Below are 18,738 nucleotides of genomic sequence, written 5' to 3' on the forward strand. Positions count from 1 at the left end.
ATATGTGGCGACTGATCAACAAAGTACTGTACATATTTTTTTGGATATTTTTTGTTGATGAAAACCGACATTGTAATAAAACCCTAAAAAGGCCGACTTTGTTTGTTTCCCTAAAAACGCATGTTATAAGTGGCTGGGATGCTTAAGGCATTAAGATGTTTATGTATTGTTTTTGCTGGATAATAAGAAAGATTGGATGATTGTGTATGGTGGACGTAACCCATTCTGGATGAACCACGTTAAATCTCTATGTTATCCGTGTCTTGTTTTATTCCTTTATCTTTTGTATTTAGATCTGCATATAATTGTTAGTTCATATTTGCTTCGGATCTGCTTGAAACCCTAACAATGCTTTTTCCATGTGTTGGCATCTTGTGGCATGTGTAAGTATTAGATTATGTGAGAAACAAGAATTGAGTCAAGATCTAATGTCCCAGTCACAGATCGCATGTAAATCCAAGCATTAGACAATTGAAGATAATAATAGTTGAATGAAGAGAAATCTAAAATGACGTAAAAAAGAGACAAGACAAGAGAAATTGCATAACTCTCAATACTCTCACCAAGCTATCACCAAACTAGTGAAGGTGAGAGGAGAATGTTGAATATATAGCAAAATAAGGGCATATACATCTAAGAGGTGCATTAAATCCCACTCGGGCCATAAAAAGTGATGCCAAAATCTGTGGCATAAGCTCCTTACATGAAGACAAACGATTTATGAAAGGTGTCACATTAAGCCAAAAGAGGGCGAGAAACCCAACTACCTAATGACCTAGTTAGGTAATGACAAAATAGTGGTTATGAGAGGTGGCATAGCATGCCAAAAGAGGGCATGTACCTCAAATACCCATGTGTGGGAGACAATAACACATGTAGCTGAAGTATTTCACTATGTTTCCTCATATTAACTACTCCTAATAACCTAAGCAAGCTTATATAATATGTGTAGGAAAAATAAATACCACCTAACATGGGAAAAATAAAAAACCTACACTAATAGTAAGGCCATCATGAAGGGAGATATGTATGGTATATTTTATGATGCATAATAGCATGTAAGAGGGAGGTTAGTTTGGAATCTTGACTAACATCATGGAAGGTTGTTGCGCTCATTAGAGGACATATTTTTAAATGTTAAACAAGGATAAATTTGGGTGCCCAAGTTTGGGTGGTCGAATATGGGAGTTTATGAAATTATAAGATGTGATAGGAATATGATAAAAATAGATAGGAAGATCAATACCAAGGGGATGACATTGGAATTCAAACCCAATTTTGGGTGCCATGATTCATATGGTTTTTTTGATGATTTTTTTAAGCTATCCATGGTTTCTATTTTGTACTTTGTCTATTTATTGGTTCTTGGAGTTGTAGTTTGTATGGTTGATTATTAGGTATCATTATGCTCTCAGATTTACTCTAATTTTACATGTTGATGATAGTAGTTTTCTTTGTAGAGTATTATATCATTTGATTATTGACTACTATAGAGTTGCTTTGGAGTGGTGTCTTGATATATTTATTTTGTGTTTATTTACTTACAACTTTATGACCAGTTTATTTTTTGCAAACTTCCTCTCAAAGATTAGTTTAGGAAGCATATTTTGTACATCTTTTCTTCCTTTCTTAGGGTAGTTGTGGTTGCTATCGCATATTACCTAAAAATAGGTCTCTTACATCATTTTTGGATGATAAAATCCTATCGAGGTTGTAAAAATTTTGTATATCCTTAAGGAGAAGTGATCAAAACTAATTAATAAGGAAATAAAATGTATCTTCATTACCTATCATATCAACATAAAGGGGTACACGATTTAGGGTCCTATGACTAACGAAGTTTGATATAATTATAATGTGATATTTAGAGATATTATGACTTATCTTAAAGTTGAATATGCAAGGGAGAATGATAAGTTAGTCCTAAAACTACAACCTAAGACAAAGAAGATTTCACCATATATTGATCCATGGGTTGAGGTTGAACCTAATAATCAAATTTTTTGGAGAGCTTAGAGAATTCAAAAGAAGGAAAACACCTCCTCCTCAACCTTTGAGGAGATCCATTTAGTAGAAAAGACAACTAGAAAGGTATATTCAATTTTTTTCTTTGTTGTAACATTGATGAGCCTAGAATAGTTAAGAAGGTAATGTAAATAGATGATTGCTAGTCTTGGATATCCATCATGGATGAGGATATGCATGCATTGAAAAATAATGATCCCTAGGAGTTGGTTCAATTTATTGAAGGATGAAAATGATTTCGATGTAAATAGGTATTGAAAATGATACATTGGGGGGATATCCAATCATTTTGGGAAGACCTTGGCTTGCTACAACTGATGCATACATAGGTTATAGATCAAGGGACATGACCAATTCAAATGGTATGACCACTAAAACTCTTGCACTTTATTCTCCTGCACAACCACAACTTGATCAAGAGAAAATAGTATGGCCAGATATAGGAGAAGAAGCAGAGGAATTTAATTTTGTTCAGCAGCTTATGATGTTGACTAGAGAACCATTCATAGAACTCCAAGAAGATGATAAGGTACTCTCCAAGATCATAGGAAATCATTATGGAACAACTCAATAGTTTCCTGGTATGCCAACATGTATTTTGCATACACTCCTTCCATCTGCAAGTTCTTTGGATTCTCCTACACTTGCAGCTATATTTCATACTTTGTTGCCACAGGAAATCCAAACCTCTTGTCTATTTGAAATACCTAATATTGAGTCAAGCACTCAAGTAGAGGTTGTTGCAAGAAGGAACCTAAACATCAATAGTGGACTTACAACAGACCAGAGATTATCCTTAATAGAACTACTCAGGACCCATAAACAAGCCTTTGCATGGGATTATCATGGCATGAAGGGATTGGATCCTACATTGTGTATTCACAAGATTTATATAAGAGAAGAGTGTAAACCAGTTAGACAAACTCAACGTAGGATTAATCCTTCATTAAGGGAAGTAGTCAAAGAGGAATTACAAAAATTACTTAATGCAGGGTTCATTTACCCTATTTCAGACAATCAATGGGTATCTCCTCTGGTTATAGTCCCTAAGAAAGGAGGTAAATGGAGAGTTTGTGTGGATTATAGGGAGCTCAACACCGCTACTAAGAAAGATCATTTCCCACTTGCATTCATCGATCAAGTATTGGATTCTTTAGCAGGCAAACAATACTTTTCATTTTTGGATGGGTTTCGTGGTTACAATCAAATCAGAATAGCTCGAGAAGACTAGGAAAAGTCAACCTTCACTTGCCCTTGGGGAACGTATGCCTATCCAGTTCTCCCGTTTGGTCTGTGCAATGCTCTTGCAACCTTTCAAAGGGTTGTCCTCAGTATGTTTTCAGATATTTCCCATGATTGTATGGAAATCGACATGGATGATTTCACTGCTTATGGGGTTACCTTTGAGGAAGCATTGCAAAACCTTGCCAAAGTGTTGCAATGGTGTGAGGATCACAGTTTGTCCCTAAACAGTGAAAAATATTTCATGATGATGCAAGAACGGATAGTGTTGGGGCATTGTATTTCTCAATTAGGCATTCAAGTTGATCTAGCCAAAATTGAGGTAATACTTAACCTTCCCGCTCCTGCAAAACAAAAGGATGTAAGAGGCTTTTTAGGCCATGCAGGGTATTATAGGAGTTTTATAAAGGACTTCAATAAGATGGAAGGACCTCTATATTTTCTCTTGACACAAAATGTTGAGTTTTAATGGATGCCAACATGTGAAGAGGAATTTTCTAAACTTAAGGGAGCCTTAACCCAAGCTCATGTACTCAAAGGACCTGATTGGTCTCTTCCTTTTCACATTCACATAGATGCATCAGATTTTGCAATTGGAGCAGTCTTGGGGCAGAAACAAGGAGTTTTAGAGAATGCAATTTATTATATCAACAAAAATTTGCAGGGACCTGAGCTAAACTATATTGTTACAGAAAAGGAAATGTTAGTTGTTATCTATGCCCTCAACAAGTTCAGACACTATATCACTGGCTATCAAATCTTTGGGCATATTGATCATCCAGCCATCAAGTACCTTATGAATAAAAGTTCCATTTTAGGTAGGTTGGCACGATGGTTATTGCTAATGCAGGAATTTGACATCACTATTATCGACAAGCCAGGAAAGGCAAATATAGTGGAAGACTTTATGTCCATACTTCAAAAACAGGATGGTCCTAAAGCCATTGATGATTCATTTCCAGATGAGAATTTATTTTCAATTAATGTGAACATTACATGGTATGCTGACATAGCTAACTACTTAGCTGCTAACAAAATCCCTTCTTATTTCTCACCCAAAGAAAGAAGATTACTTGTAGAAAAGAGTTTCAATATTTCATGGATAACAGATTGCTTGTTCTATACAGGGCCAGATCAAGTTATGAGATGATGTATTAGAGAAGATGAAACTTATGATATCCTTCATGCCTACCATAATGAGCCTTGTGGAGGTCACTTTGCTGCTAAGAGAACAACACTAAAGATACTGACTACAGGATATTATTGGCCAACTTTGCACAAGGATGCAGTCAAGTATACCAGGAAGTGTGATAGATGTCAATGTATGGGCAAACCAACTTGGTCTGATGAGATGCCTTTGCATCCACAAGTGATTGTTACACCATTTGACAAATGGGGGTTAGATTTTGTTAGGCCAATTGATCCATCCTCAAATGGTAGGTCATATATTCTTGTGTGTACTGACTATGTTACAAAATGGGTTGAGATCAAAGCATTTAAACATGTCAGGGATAACAAGGTAGCAAAATTTTTGTATGAGGAGATCTTTACACGATATGGAGCTCCCATAGAGATTGTGACTGATCAAGGGGCACAATTTACTTCCACTTTGATCACTGCCCTAGTCAATAAATATAATATAAGGCATAGAAAATCAACTCCCTACCATCCTCAAGCAAATGGGCAAGCTGAAATCACCAATAGGGATCTTGAATCCATATTAACCAAGATAGTATCCCTTCATCGTAAGGATTGGTCTAGTAGGTTGTTTGAAGTAGTATGGGCCTATCAAACCACATGGAAAACTACTATAGGGTTTACACCCTTTGAGGTGGTGTATGGGACAAAGGCTATGATGCACGTGGAATTTGAGCATAAGACACTTAGAATAGCCATAGCTTTGGATATGATTCTCTCTGCAGCACAACATGATAGGATCCTGCAACTTAATGCCTTGGATGAAATTAGGAAGTCAGTTCTGCAACACACAGAAACAATTCAGAATCAACACATGAAATGGCATGATAGATATATAAAATACAAAGAATTCAAGCCAGGTGATTGGGCCCTTCTTTATGATTCCGAGAATAAGGACAATTTGGGAAAATTGCAAACACGCTGGTTAGAGCCTTATGAGGTGATTGAAACATTTTCCAATGGTGTAGTACGCTTGTCCATAATTGATCCTGTAAAATTCAAATTGTTGGTGAATGATCATTGCATGCGCCTCTATCATAAGCCTCTTTCCAAAGAAAAATTCCTACAACAGTTCACTACTCCAGCAAATGCCAAGATTCCTGCACCAACAGGCGGCAGGCTTGCCGTCTCGCCTTCTTCCTAAATCTTTGCTGCATGCTCATAATAAATACTTCCATATCTTGTGGAATTACTTTTCTTCGTAATAAATATTCCATTTTCGTATTCACCCATTCCCTTCCACTCCCATCACTCATTTCTCCACCTCACTTGTCGTGCATTACAGATCAACTTCATAAATAATGAATTTCTCCAACAACCGCCATGATGGTACGATATCAGGTATGCTCGTGTGTATTTATTTTTTCTTGCATACATTTAATTAAACCATATTTCATATCATAATGATATTTGCATAGTGTACTTTTAAGTCATCCTCTGCATGTGTGGACACCTGTTAAACCTTAGGTTGGGGGGGGAGTACGATGCAAATTATTCTCACAGATAATTCTTATGTCATCTCAATTTGAATTTAAATTTTTAAATTATTTTGGTTTGATGTGATATTATGTACTCTGTTCCTTTTGTCTGCCTTAAGTTATTTTGGAATTGTAGTTGGGTTCTTGGCAAATAGAGCATATTTCTTTTGAAAGTTTGCAGAGTTGGACATATTTTCGCCATTGGTGAGTTGAGAGTTTCAGTGTTACGATGGGTGGTCCACCAGTTCGTCATGAACCTACAGTCCATGATATCCTGCTGCAAGACTAGGATTGTGAGCCTGCATTCCACAATAGTGGGTGGTTAGATTATTTTCTGAAGCTAACCGAGTTCAATGAGGAAGTTGCAAGAGAATTCACCCATACATTTTCAGATGGATAAGCTTAGGTGAAAGGATTGAGAGTTGTAGCAACAAAAAAATGGATTGCAGAAGTAACTGGGTTTCCAACAGATGAGAAAAAATACCCTGAATCAAAGGATGCATGAAGTGAGAGAACAAAATTTACATGACAGGGAGACCCACCTTTGGTAATAGATAAGTAGGGGCCCAGATGAGAATCCCTTCCGCCTAAATGGAGACCAGTAGCGTTATATGTGATTAAATATTTAACTTGTGAAGGGAGATTCTCATGTCTACATTCCCATCATTTCAAGCTTCTGAGTCATCTGCGCCATGGAAGAAGAATAAATGTTCCAAATATATTGTACAATATTCTTTCTATTAGCACAACAGAAACACAAAAAGGTAGGCCTCATTTTGTTACTCATCATTGCTTGATTAAGTTGTTGATTGAAAGGTCTTTAAGAGATGTTTCCCTGATGTCCTAGGATGAATTTGTAAAAATTAGAAGAATTAGGGTAGATAATGTGGGTCCAGCAAAACCGAGCCCATCTCAAGAGTGAGAAAATTTAGAAAGACCTGGTCCTGCCATTGAACCCTCATCCTTCGGGATATCACTAATTCAAAATATTCTTGCATTAGAGGAACCCTAACAAGAAGAATCCCCATCTGAAGCAGCAGGAGCCTCGACAGGGGTTCCTTCTCAAAACCTAATAAGAACTAGGGATACTGCACACAGGGAGAAAGGTAAAGAAAAGAAAATTGACACGAAAAAGTGGGGATTTAGACTCTCTTGTTGCAAAGAAAAGAAAAGTTGCAAAAGAGGTTTCTCCTGCAACCACTATAGAAGCTAAGGATGAAGCTAAGGAATTAGGTACAAAAAGTCGTCCTGCAACCACAAAGAAGTGTCTCAAAGAAGAAGCGATAGGCTTCAAAAAAAGCGTAAAGATTAAAAGCAACCAGAGAAGCCAAATGTCAGTATTCTGGTTGATTCCCTAGAACATGAACCACACACTCCTTACCAGAATGATATTCCTTCATCCTTGCCTAAGGAGCTTAGTAAGGAAGAAGATAAGGATGAGGAAAAAGAGCTACAAAATCCTCATGAGCAGCTATAGGAAGGTGTAGGTTTTGATGGGCTAAACAGTTTGGCATCCGCCACACACCAGATTGTTGAAATAGGAAGTGGGGCTGGAAAGTCAAAGCCTAAAGCTCCTATTCATATACCACCATCTTCTCTTACTAGTCATGTTGTTGCACTTATCTTTTACTGAGAATGCAAATTAGAGAAAGCAGAAATGCAAAGGCTCATTGATAAAAAAAAGAAGGTTATTGAACAAAAAGATGAGGAGATTGCTCAATTTAAAATTAAGGTGGAAACGGTAGCCACCATGGTACCACAGCTCATGTAATGCAGAGAACCGCCTCGCGTTTACTCCTTGTATTTGAAGGAACAACATATTTATTTTCAAATGATGAGAATTTTTAGGGATCTAAATGTTGGCATCATAACAGACAAGAAGAAGGTTGGCATTCCAATTACAATGAGAGATTGTTGGCATTTCAATAAGGATATTGAGAAGGTTGTTGATGACTATGGATATAACTGATTTAAGATGATTATTGTCTTAATATTATTATTTTGTCATTGATGTCAAGAAATTGATTTTCTAATTCAGTATGATGTTGCCATATCTTAAGAAGTATGATTTGATGAGTATAAAGATGTCGGTAAAAGACATAGAAAGAATATGATGAATAATGGGATAAGTTATTCAATGGGCAACTATTGCCGAGTTAGACAATGATGAGATCATGATGTTTAGATTGTTTTGATATCCTACATATGCTATTGTTTGAAAGGTTGATACTATACTATGTTACCGAGCAAAGAACCTAGTCAGTAAACCCTAAGGAACCTAGTTGGTAAACCGTAAGGTTATCGCTATCGGTTAATGAAGGCAGAATGTCTACCGAGTGAAGTTTAGTATTTACCGAGTTACAACCGAGATATAACAGAATGCATTAAATGTTTACATGTGATATTTAATGAAGGAAGCTGATGAGCTAGAGCGGATTAAATGATTGGTAAGCTGTGTATGAAGATTGTTAAAGAATCTATGGTAAAGAAAGATCGACAGGAAGATCTACAGCTCAGATTGAACCGCAATACCCTAACACAAGTTCCAAGGTGGGGTAAAACATTTTCAGATTGAAGGATACATCGAATCTGGACAAGATAGAGGATCTGATGGTTATGATTGATCATGGGAAATGTGATCAAGGAGATTAAGCGGTTGGAAGATTGTTTATAAATAGGAAACTGTTGATAAACAATGTATGCGACAAGTGTATGCACAGGGATGCTACATAGTGATTACTGAGCACAGAAGCTTGAAGACCTGTTAGAATAACAGAGTATAGAAGCCCAACAGATAGACAAGAATAGTTCTATGTCTAAATTGTATTGAACAAATAGGAATCTACTTTAGCATTTTTAGATGTGAAGTTGCAGACATATTTTTATTACTGTTATTTTGAGAAGTAGCAGAAAATCTCTTAACCGAGTGGACTTAACAGTCTTATTTGTAAAATCCTCTAGCAAGGTGACATTCTTATTGAGTGTTTGAAATCCTTTAACAAGGTCACTTCTCACAAGGTGAAGATCCTAACAGATCTGAGGGAAATCCCTTAACCGGGTCACATCTAGCAATGTGTTTGTAATCTTTAACAGGATTTGCTTTTAATCGAGCATACTCTAGAAGAGTATATTTCTTAGTGGGTCTGAAATGCCACAGTGGTTTTTCCCTATTTGGGTTTCCACGTTAAATCTGGTGTTATATGTTTGTGATCTTATCTATTTATGGGTTTGCATACATTACTGTTTTTCTGATAAGGTTACTGAGGTTGAATCTGTTGTTTTTATTGAAGATTAAGTTTGAATGATTCACCCCCCCCTCTCATATTGTTAGCTTGGCATCTGTACTAATCATATTTAGTATCAAAACTATCAATTGGTATCAGAGCTTTGGACTCCAGAAGAAAAGTTTAAAGGCACTTGAGTTAAAGATCCAAAAGATGTATAAGAGGGATGCACCGAAGCTGAATAAGTCAAGTTTCTCTACATGGCAGAAAAGGATGAAGATGCATCTATCAAGAATTGGAGAATATGCTGTCTATTATCTGGAGAATAATTTCATCACACCGAGCACCTATCCATTGACAATGGAAGAGATAAAGGCAAAGCAAGAACGTATTCAAGCAATGATTGAAATAACATCTGCATTGACCGACTCAGAGTTTAATGATCTAGAAGGATGTATCGATGCAAAGGCAATGTGGACTAAGCTCATATCTGTGTATGGTGGAGATGAACACGTTCAAAGAGCAAAAGTGGATAGTCTAAGAGGACAAATTGAATCTATGAGGATGAATGAAGGTGAGAACATAACCCAATATAGTACAAGACTAAAGGAGATTGTAAATCAAATCAAAGGAGCAGGAGGAACTATTGAAGAAAAGGATGTAACAAGTAAGATGCTGAGAACCCTTCTACCTGCCTATGCAATCTGAGTCTCTGCAATCAATGAATTGAGGTCTGTACCCAATATGCCAGTTTCTTTAGATGCTACTATTGGTAAGCTACATGCATTTGAGTTAAGTAACTTTGATAACAGTGGGTCTTCGGTAAATAAAGTTGAATCTGCATTCAGTTCTTTTCATATTGATGAAACTAATGATTACAATGATAGAAAGTATAAGTACTCTGAAGGAAATCACAGTGGAGCAAGTGAAAGATTTCGCAAAAACATGGAGGAGGTACACAAACTGTATGAGGAAATCAGAAAGCAAGAAGAGTTTGAAGCACTATTAGCCAGAAGGCTACCGAGAGGAAAAGGTAAGTATAAAAGAAAGCTACCTTTAAAATGTTTCAATTGTGATAAGATGGGACATATGGCTTCTAACTATCCTGACAAAGAATCTAGTGAAAAGAGAGATTACCGAGATGATAGACAGAAAGATAATCATTACAGAGGACACTGAGACTTCAGGAGAAGAGATAAAAAGACATGCCTAATAGCTGATGAGGAATCCAATGATGATAAATCAGATGAAACTGATACATAGGAAGTTGTTTATGTGGCTATCAAAGATGGATCAGATGAAGAAAGGTATGAAGAAAAAGCTTTAATATCTCATATAAATACTAATGATTCTTGGATCATAGATAGTGGTTGCTCACATCACATTACAGGTGATAAACACAAGTTTATTAAATTAGATGATTATGATGGAGGCTATGTAAGATTTGGTAATGATGCACCATGTCTGGTAAGAGGTAAAGGATCCATAACACTTCTTGACAATGCTAAATGTAATGATGTTTATTGGGTTGAAGGTTTGAAATACAATTTGTTGAGTGTAGCACAACTAAACAACACAGGTCACCGAATAGAGTTTGAAAAAGGAATTGTCAAAGTTCATGACAAGCATGGAAAGTTAGCTGCTACCGGGACACAAACAAGAGGTAATGCATTTCATCTTGACTCAACTCAGAATAAATGTCTATATGCAAGGATAGATGATACTTGGTTATGGCATAAAAGGTTTTGTCATGTTAATTTTGATAATCTAATCAAAATAAGTAAGAAGCACCGAGTAAGAGGTCTACCGAGTCTTGAAAAACCTGAGAATACTATGTGCCAAGGATGCCAGATGGGTAAGATGACAATATCAAGCTTTACAAGTAAGTCCTACACTTCTAAGGGAATTTTAGATCTTGTGCATACTTATCTTTGTGGTCCTATGAAAGTTCAGAGCTATTATGATGATAAATATTTCATATTATTTAAGGATGATGTCAGTAATGTTTTTAAAAGAAAAATTAGAAGCTTTTCAAATGTTTAAATGGTACAAGGCTAGAGTTGAAAATGAAACAGGAAGACAACTGAAATGTCTCAGATCAGATAGAGGAGGAGAGTTTACTTCTGATGAGTTCAACTTATTTTGCAATGATCATGGTATAAAAAGACAAGTCTCTGCACCGAAAACTCCACAGCAGAATGGGATAGCTGAGAGAAGGAACAAATCTATTGTGGATTGTGTTGGGACTGATTAAAATTGAATCAAGTTTAGAGGCCCATTTCAAAATTTTGCCCTGCATTTCCAAATGATTAAAATAAGTCAGTTTGAATGGCCTAGTTAGCAAGGGGGTAAAATGGAGCCGGTTGATTTTCAGAGGGTAAGGCTCGAGATTCATGTCCCACACCTTTCATTTGGCCTATGCAGTGATGTGCATCTTTCAGAATTCAATTTGGATAAGTTTACTAGGTACCCATTTCGAGGGGTGAGCTGAAAGTGCATTCTAGGCACAAGTGCAAATTTTATTAAGTAGCCTACTTTGGGTGTTTATATCTTTTTCCATGTTTATTATCATGAAGAATTTCAAAATGGATTGAATTTTATGCATAAATGTGAGTCAACATGCAAAATTTCAAGTCCTTATGAATCCGTTTGCTCAGTTTTCAAAGCTCAATCCGTTTGTAGTTTGTGATGTTTGCACAAGTGTAAAAATGTCCTGGTGAGCGTCATGTCAGAATGTTTGTTCCGGGATAATGTTGGTATAAATGGTGAGCTAAGTTTCAAATTTCAAGGCTCTACCAATCCGTTTGATCGGTTTTCAAAAGAGCTCATTTTGCCATCAAATTCAGTTATCCACACTCCAGTGTTATATCAGTTAATGTAGCCATTTTGGTGAGCGTGCCGTTTGCATCCTGTCAGTCTAGTGATCGAATTGAGAATTCAAAGATTTAATATGTACTTTAAGGTACCTATGTTTCAAATTTGAGGACCCACGGAGGTCGTTTGATATTTTTGAGAAAGGCATCATGTGTTGCCAGAACATTGACTTCATCAGGTCCGCAGTGTCGACAAAGCCAGTTGGCCGTTTTCGGAAATTAATATCTCTTCGCTTGGGACTCGTCTTGAGAAACCATTTGGTAGATTTCATCCCTGTATATCAAAGTACATGCCTGTCAGATGGCGAGCTCCAGAAAGGTGTTTTGACAGGTTTGAAAATTACGTCTTCGCGATTAAATGCGAAAATTGTGGCGTAATTGCCTGAAGGTTGTAAAATGCGGATTAATGATCCAAAAACGATGTCGATCTTTTCCAGAGGTATGTTTTAGGTCCGCGAAGCATTCCAGGGGTCAGTTGCATGAAAACAAATTTTTTTTTAGTCGGACCCACTTTGGGGCCCGACCTGGCTCATGCCTGTGCATTAATTTCATGGCGAAGTGGTCTTAATTCAAAGTAATGTATATCACTGTTAGCTCGACTGTAATTCACTAGTAGGATGGAGAGAGGCGACTTCAGTGTACTTGTTGTTTATGGATCGAAGGATATATATTTGAAATGAAAATGTATAAGCCATTTTAAAAAAAAAGTGTTTGATGAACTAGATGCTGTTGGCCATTTTTCCAATGAGATGCCATATTGCCCAATAATGCATGGACTGATTTAGGCAGCCATTAAAAAACTCTCAGCAAATCCAATTGATGGATTAGAACCTTCAACAAAGTGGTAAACGGGCAGCATAGTGAATAGTAAATGCAATTAAATTGCAATGTCTTCCCTCCAATGGCAGCATAGAAGTTGAAAGAGGGCATCATGAACTTTCTGGCAAATGAAAATTGCCATTCCTTCCTCTCATATACAACAGCCCCATGGTGAAATTCCAAGCAAATGCAAGTGGTTGTTTGAGACCACATTCAATGTGCAACTTACGGAAAGTGGCATGCTGAAGCAATCATGCCAACACCCATTTCTCCCTTTGGTAGCAGCTACAACAGCAAACTAAAACATTTAAACAAATGCATTGGCTACAATAAGACCTAGCCAAAATCCTCCTCTCCCTGTGCATGGTGCATGAACTGTGAAGCACTGAAGAAGGCATTTAAAATCACAGCAAATCCAACGTGGCTATGGCAGCAGAAGTTTTTTTTTATAAAAAAATGAAAATGCTATTGGCTGCTGTAAAGCCATCCCCTCCCCTATGTAAAAACGTGGCAGATGGCATTTTATTTTGAAGAAGAGTCTTCCTCCTTCATCCCTACGTGGCTATCCCTCTGTGTGAGTTAAACAACATGAAAAACTTTTAAACAAATGCACAGGGTAGCCTTCTCCATGACGTGGTGGATGGGGAAAGAAGTTTAATGCAAATTAATGTATATGGAAAATACAAATTCGACCCTGGTAGCAGTCTCTTTGTGTTTGGTATGAAGAAAAGGCCATTGAATTCCAAGCAAATGCAAAGAAATCACCATTAAAACTCAGAGAGAACCTCCAAAGTGCAGCTACAGGCAAATAGCTTTATCCCACATTGGCTGGGAAGTGGTATTTTTTAATCTTTATAAGCAAAAACGCACAGTAGTAATATGTCTAAGCCATAAAGGCTTTTGACGGATGGTGCCCGATGCCGCCCAAGGTGGGCACACGCATGAGCACAGATCCCGAGGTGACGGAGGAGTTGATTGGATGGCGACTAGGTGGACCCCACGCAGGCACACTTCCCAAGGCAAGCATGTGAAATTTTGCAGAGGAAGGCCGGCTTAATGAGTGAGCAAGTTCGAGATGGATCAACGGTGCGCGCTATTTCGTGAAAGGAAGATGCACGTGAGTTACACCCTGCGAAATAGCGAAAGTGAACGAGAGCCATCCACGTGTCGTGATAGATGGTCATGGTAGTCCAGTGGCAATGACATGGCGATGAAGTGGCATACAAGCAAGCAACCCAGTGGCGGTGACGTGGCCGACAGGGGGTAAAGGATGAGGTGTCGTCCCAAGTGGCGTTCGGTCAACCCCATCGACCAATCAGAGGCCACCACGTGGCAAGGCGTCAGAGCACAAATGGAGGCAAAAATCAAAATTAAAATGAATAAATGATATAGTTCTGACTATATTAAAATTCGAAATATTTAAATGACTGAGCACAAATGGGAATTAATTCGCCCAGGGTCTAAATTTTGGCCAAGATATAAAGTATTATATATCGCCGGAAAGCTCTCGGAGTGAGGAATCTGATTATGAAGTTAATTTTGACAAATGTGGGATATTTTGGAGGCAGTTTCCATGGGAACAAAATTCAGTTAGAGAGGAGACACTTGGCAATTCAGTTGCAGATTTGATTTGGTTCCCTCTCCCTTTTTATTCCCAATTATTCTCAGTTGTAAGGGTTCCAGAAATTTGGAAAATGCTTCAGATTTGATGGCTTCCACTTTCTGAATATCATGACCCAGATTTGTGAATGCTTCTGTTTGGTTTCAGGGTACAAAGATTGCAATGCACTGTTGTAAATATGGTTTTAATTGTAGGTCTTACTTGTGTCAGGCATGAGTAATTTCCCACAAGATTGTCTCTGTGACATGTTTTTTCATTATTATGAATTCAATCCTCAAGGAGGATGAAATTTGTCATCTCAAGGAGATTGTATGATTGTTTGTAAGCATTCTTCAATGAAGAGTTTAAATTCTATAGTCAGTCATAAATAATGAAATATGTATCTAGATCTGATGAATTTGTGAATGAATCAAATAGTGCATTAATATAAGGTATTGATGCATGAATATCTTGTTTAAGGAAAACAAACTTGCATCTATGATTCATATTTGTAGTTCTGTGAGTGACTCTGCTGCCCAATGAACAAGGCACTAGTCTTTGATAGATTTGGGAATGGTCTTAGATATGCATTTTAAAAGACAAATCTATTTCCCTTTATGTTTAGGGGTTAATGTTCTATCCTTCCAAAGCTCTATTTCACCTATTATTTGTATAAGATCTAGCCCATCTGTACATGTTACCTAATTTGGTGAGCTTGTGGAATGGTTTGTCTGCTCATTGTTGATGCAGTCTTATGTTTGTGATTGTTGTATTCAATGCATCAAGAGGGTGTCCCCCCCTAGGTCTAGCAGAACCTGAAGTGCAGGAGGATCATTAGGATCCTATGTTATGTTGTCCCAGCCCTGAAGTGTTTCATTGATTGAGATTGGCTATCTCATAGATAGATTTACAGGTGTCTTGGGTTATCACTTTTGGTAAACAACAGATTGTGCCAGAACCTTGATGATTGAAAAGAAAGTTCCACAAACATTTTGGAGAGAAGCAATAAGCACAATAGTTTACACCTTGAACCGAGTTCAATTGAAGAAAGGTACTTTGAAGACACCTTATGAAATCTGGTATGAAAAGAAACCTAATGTAAGTTATTTTAAAATCTTTGGGAGTAGATGCTATGTTCACAAAGATGATAGAAATGGTAAGTTTGATCAGAAAAGTGAAGAATGAACATTTCTAGGTTATTCTTCTAGAAGCAAAGCATTTAAATGTCTGATCAAATCTGTAGCGTCCTACAATTGTGACACTTACAATTTTGACTGCATTTGGGTCTTCACGATGGCGATGCAACACGGAACTTGAATGGAGACCCCGAAACTTGTTTACAACACCAAAAACTGCATTTCTCAACACCCTGGCCTGATCCTCCTTGCACCCTGCTGTCCCTGGAGGTGGGACCATGGCGCCCAGCGCCCTGGTCCCTGGCCCTATTTTTGGGCCCGGTCTCTTTTGGGTCTCGGGTCTTTATGTTTGCAAATTGGAAAATAACATTTCCTGGTCAGCCTAAGGTCAGGAAAATCAGTCTTTTAACCTTAATTGGCAAGTATATAAACTACATTTCCTCTCCCATTTTGGAAGAGGGAAAAAAAAGGCAAAAGCGATATTCAAACATTCAAGCATTCAAGCATTCAAGCATTCCTTCAAGCAATTGAGCATTCTAAGTCTCCATTCAAGGCCAAGTGTTGCATTCAAGACAAGGATTCAACCATTGAAGAGGAGATCACATACAACACATTACATACTACATACATTACACCTTCGCATGTAAGAATACAAACATTCTTACAACAAGGTATCAGTACTTGTTTACATTACAAACATTTACATTTACAACATTCTCATTTCTTGGTTAATTCCAAAACCGGGGTTTGACCTAAAGGCAAACCCCTCATCCCTAACCCCCCAATCGTCCTCTCTTTTCTATGTGTAGGTTGCAGGTACGCGGCTGTAATTGAGGATCTGGAATCCTTGTGCAGAGACGAATAGATCCCCCTTCATTTCGCGGATTTTTCGGAGGACCGTGTGCACGCCGGGCGCCATCGTCCCATCAACTTTCGCTCAAATTTGTAGAACAGCACCGTCTCGACATTTTACTACTAATTCCAGGTCCGTAGCTTCATCCCATATCCCTATCTCTGTTTATAAGCGAATCTTTCCTACTTTACATGCATTCCTAGTTCAATCTTTCTATCTACATTCTTTACAAAAGAGGGTATCCTATGTCACAACCCTTGAAACTCATTTAGAATCCAATCTTGCATTGCGTGGGATTGGATCTTGTGGGTTTCAACCCCTTTTTTGAATGTAAAGTCTCTCCTAAGTGAAAACCATCAACCCTAGTGACTCTCCATTCTCTCTCCTCGGAGTTGGGGAGGGGAGAACGACTAGGGTTCGATTTTTCCGCTTTACAAAATCATCTAACAAAATAGTAGAAAGTGCAAATGTGAAAATTGATGAATTTGCAGAAAGAAATGATGAAGGAAACTCCAAAGAACCAGAAGATTATGAAGGATTTGTCTATGTTCAACTGAGAAGTCTTACCGAGAAGACTGCTGAAGAAAATGAAGAGAATATCCAGTTACCGAGTGATGAAGAAGATCATACAGAGCCTAACGAGCCTGTATTAGCCAAGTATGTTAGAAGGAATCATTTACCAAGTCAGATTATAGGAGATAAGGATGATCCAGTGATGACAAGGAACAAACTAAGACAAAACACATATTTGATATCTGAATTTGAACCGAGAATAGTGAAAGAGGCATTTAACAGTGAAGATTGGATAAATGCTATGACAGAAGAGATTGATCAAATCAAGAAGAATGACACATGGACACTGGTCCCAAGACCGAAGGACAAAAATGTAATCGGTGCAAAGTGGATCTTCAGAAACAAGCTAAATGAAAAAGGCGAGGTCATTCAGAATAAAGCAAGACTAGTTTGCAAAGGTTATGCCCAAGAAGAAGGAATTGATTATGGTGAGACTTTTGCACCTGTGGCAAGACATGAAGGAGTAAGAACATTGTTGGCATATGTTGCTTACAAGAATTTCAAGGTATATCAAATGGATGTCAAATCTGCATTTCTAAATGGTATATTAGAAGAAGAAGTTTTCATTGAACAACCTGAAGGATTTGTTGAAGAAGAAAATAATGATCAGGTATGCAAATTGAACAAAGCTTTATATGGTCTGAAACAAGCACCTAGAGCATGGTATGAGAGATTGCACTCATATTTGATCAAAATTGGTTTTATAATAAGTGAAAACAACAATATGTACATGAAGAATGATGAAAATGGAATACTTATCTTAGCCATATTTGTTGATGATATTATCTTTAGTGGAAATAACTCTCTATGCAAGAACTTTGGAAATGAAATGAGTAAAGAATTTGAGATATCATTAATCGGTGAGATAAAATATTTTATAGGTCTGCAGATACTGCAAATGAAAGATGAGATTTTTATTACCCAATCCAAGTACATAAAGGAAATCTTGAAGAAATTCGGAATGGAGGATTCAAAACCAGTAAGTACTCCTATGACTACCAATTGTAAACTATCAAAGAATGATGAATCTGCATCTGTTGATGAGACACTTTACCAATCTATGATTGGAAAGTTGCAATATGTTGTTCACAGTAGGCCAGATATAGCACATCCAGTAGGTATTGTTGCAAGATTTTCTGCAGATCCTAAGGAAACACACATGACGACAATCAAAAGAATTTTCAGATACTTAAAAGGCACTGAAGATTATGGCTTAGTATATCGGAAAGGAAATGTTTTTGATTTAAAAGTTTATACTGATGCTGATTGGGTAGGCAACATTGATGACAGGAAAAGCACAAGTGGAGGAGCTTTCTTTTTAGGAGAAAGACTAGTGAGTTGGCTTAGCAAGAAACAAGGATGTGTTTCTCAGTCAACAGCAGAAGCTGAATATGTTGCTGCAACACTGAATTGCACCAATATAGCATAGATCAAACAACTGTTGGAAGGTATAAATGAGCAAGTTACAGAGCCAGTAACTATATTATGTAATAACACTAGTGCCATTAACATTTCAAAGAATCCTGTTATGCACTCTAAGACAAAGCACATCTCTATCAAATATCATTATCTTAGAGAAGAAGTTCAAGAGAAGAAAGTGGTTTTGGAGTATGTTAGCACAAAGGAACAAATTGCAGACATCTTCACCAAGCCACTGCCAAAGGACACTTTTGAGTATCTCAGAAGTCAGTTAGGGGTCCTACCCCTATCTTTCATTC

At 37.4% G+C, this 18,738-nt stretch overlaps 1 protein-coding gene across 1 annotated transcript; it reads left to right on the plus strand.

The window, feature by feature from the left end:
• Positions 1 to 4,591: 4,591 nt before the first annotated feature.
• LOC131066224 (uncharacterized) lies at positions 4,592 to 5,608 on the plus strand. Its single transcript, XM_058000936.2, has one exon. The coding sequence runs from the start codon at positions 4,592 to 4,594 to the stop codon at positions 5,606 to 5,608; it is 1,017 nt and encodes a 338-aa protein (XP_057856919.1).
• The last annotated feature ends 13,130 nt before the right edge of the window (positions 5,609 to 18,738 follow it).

The sequence above is a fragment of the Cryptomeria japonica genome, chromosome 5, assembly GCF_030272615.1.
Source record: "Cryptomeria japonica chromosome 5, Sugi_1.0, whole genome shotgun sequence".
In the NCBI taxonomy this organism is placed as follows: domain Eukaryota; kingdom Viridiplantae; phylum Streptophyta; class Pinopsida; order Cupressales; family Cupressaceae; genus Cryptomeria; species Cryptomeria japonica.

Coding starts and splice junctions, on each gene's coding strand:
- LOC131066224 (XM_058000936.2), top strand. CDS start 4,592: ATGGGCAAACCAACTTGGTCTGATGAGATGCCTTTGCATCCACAAGTG.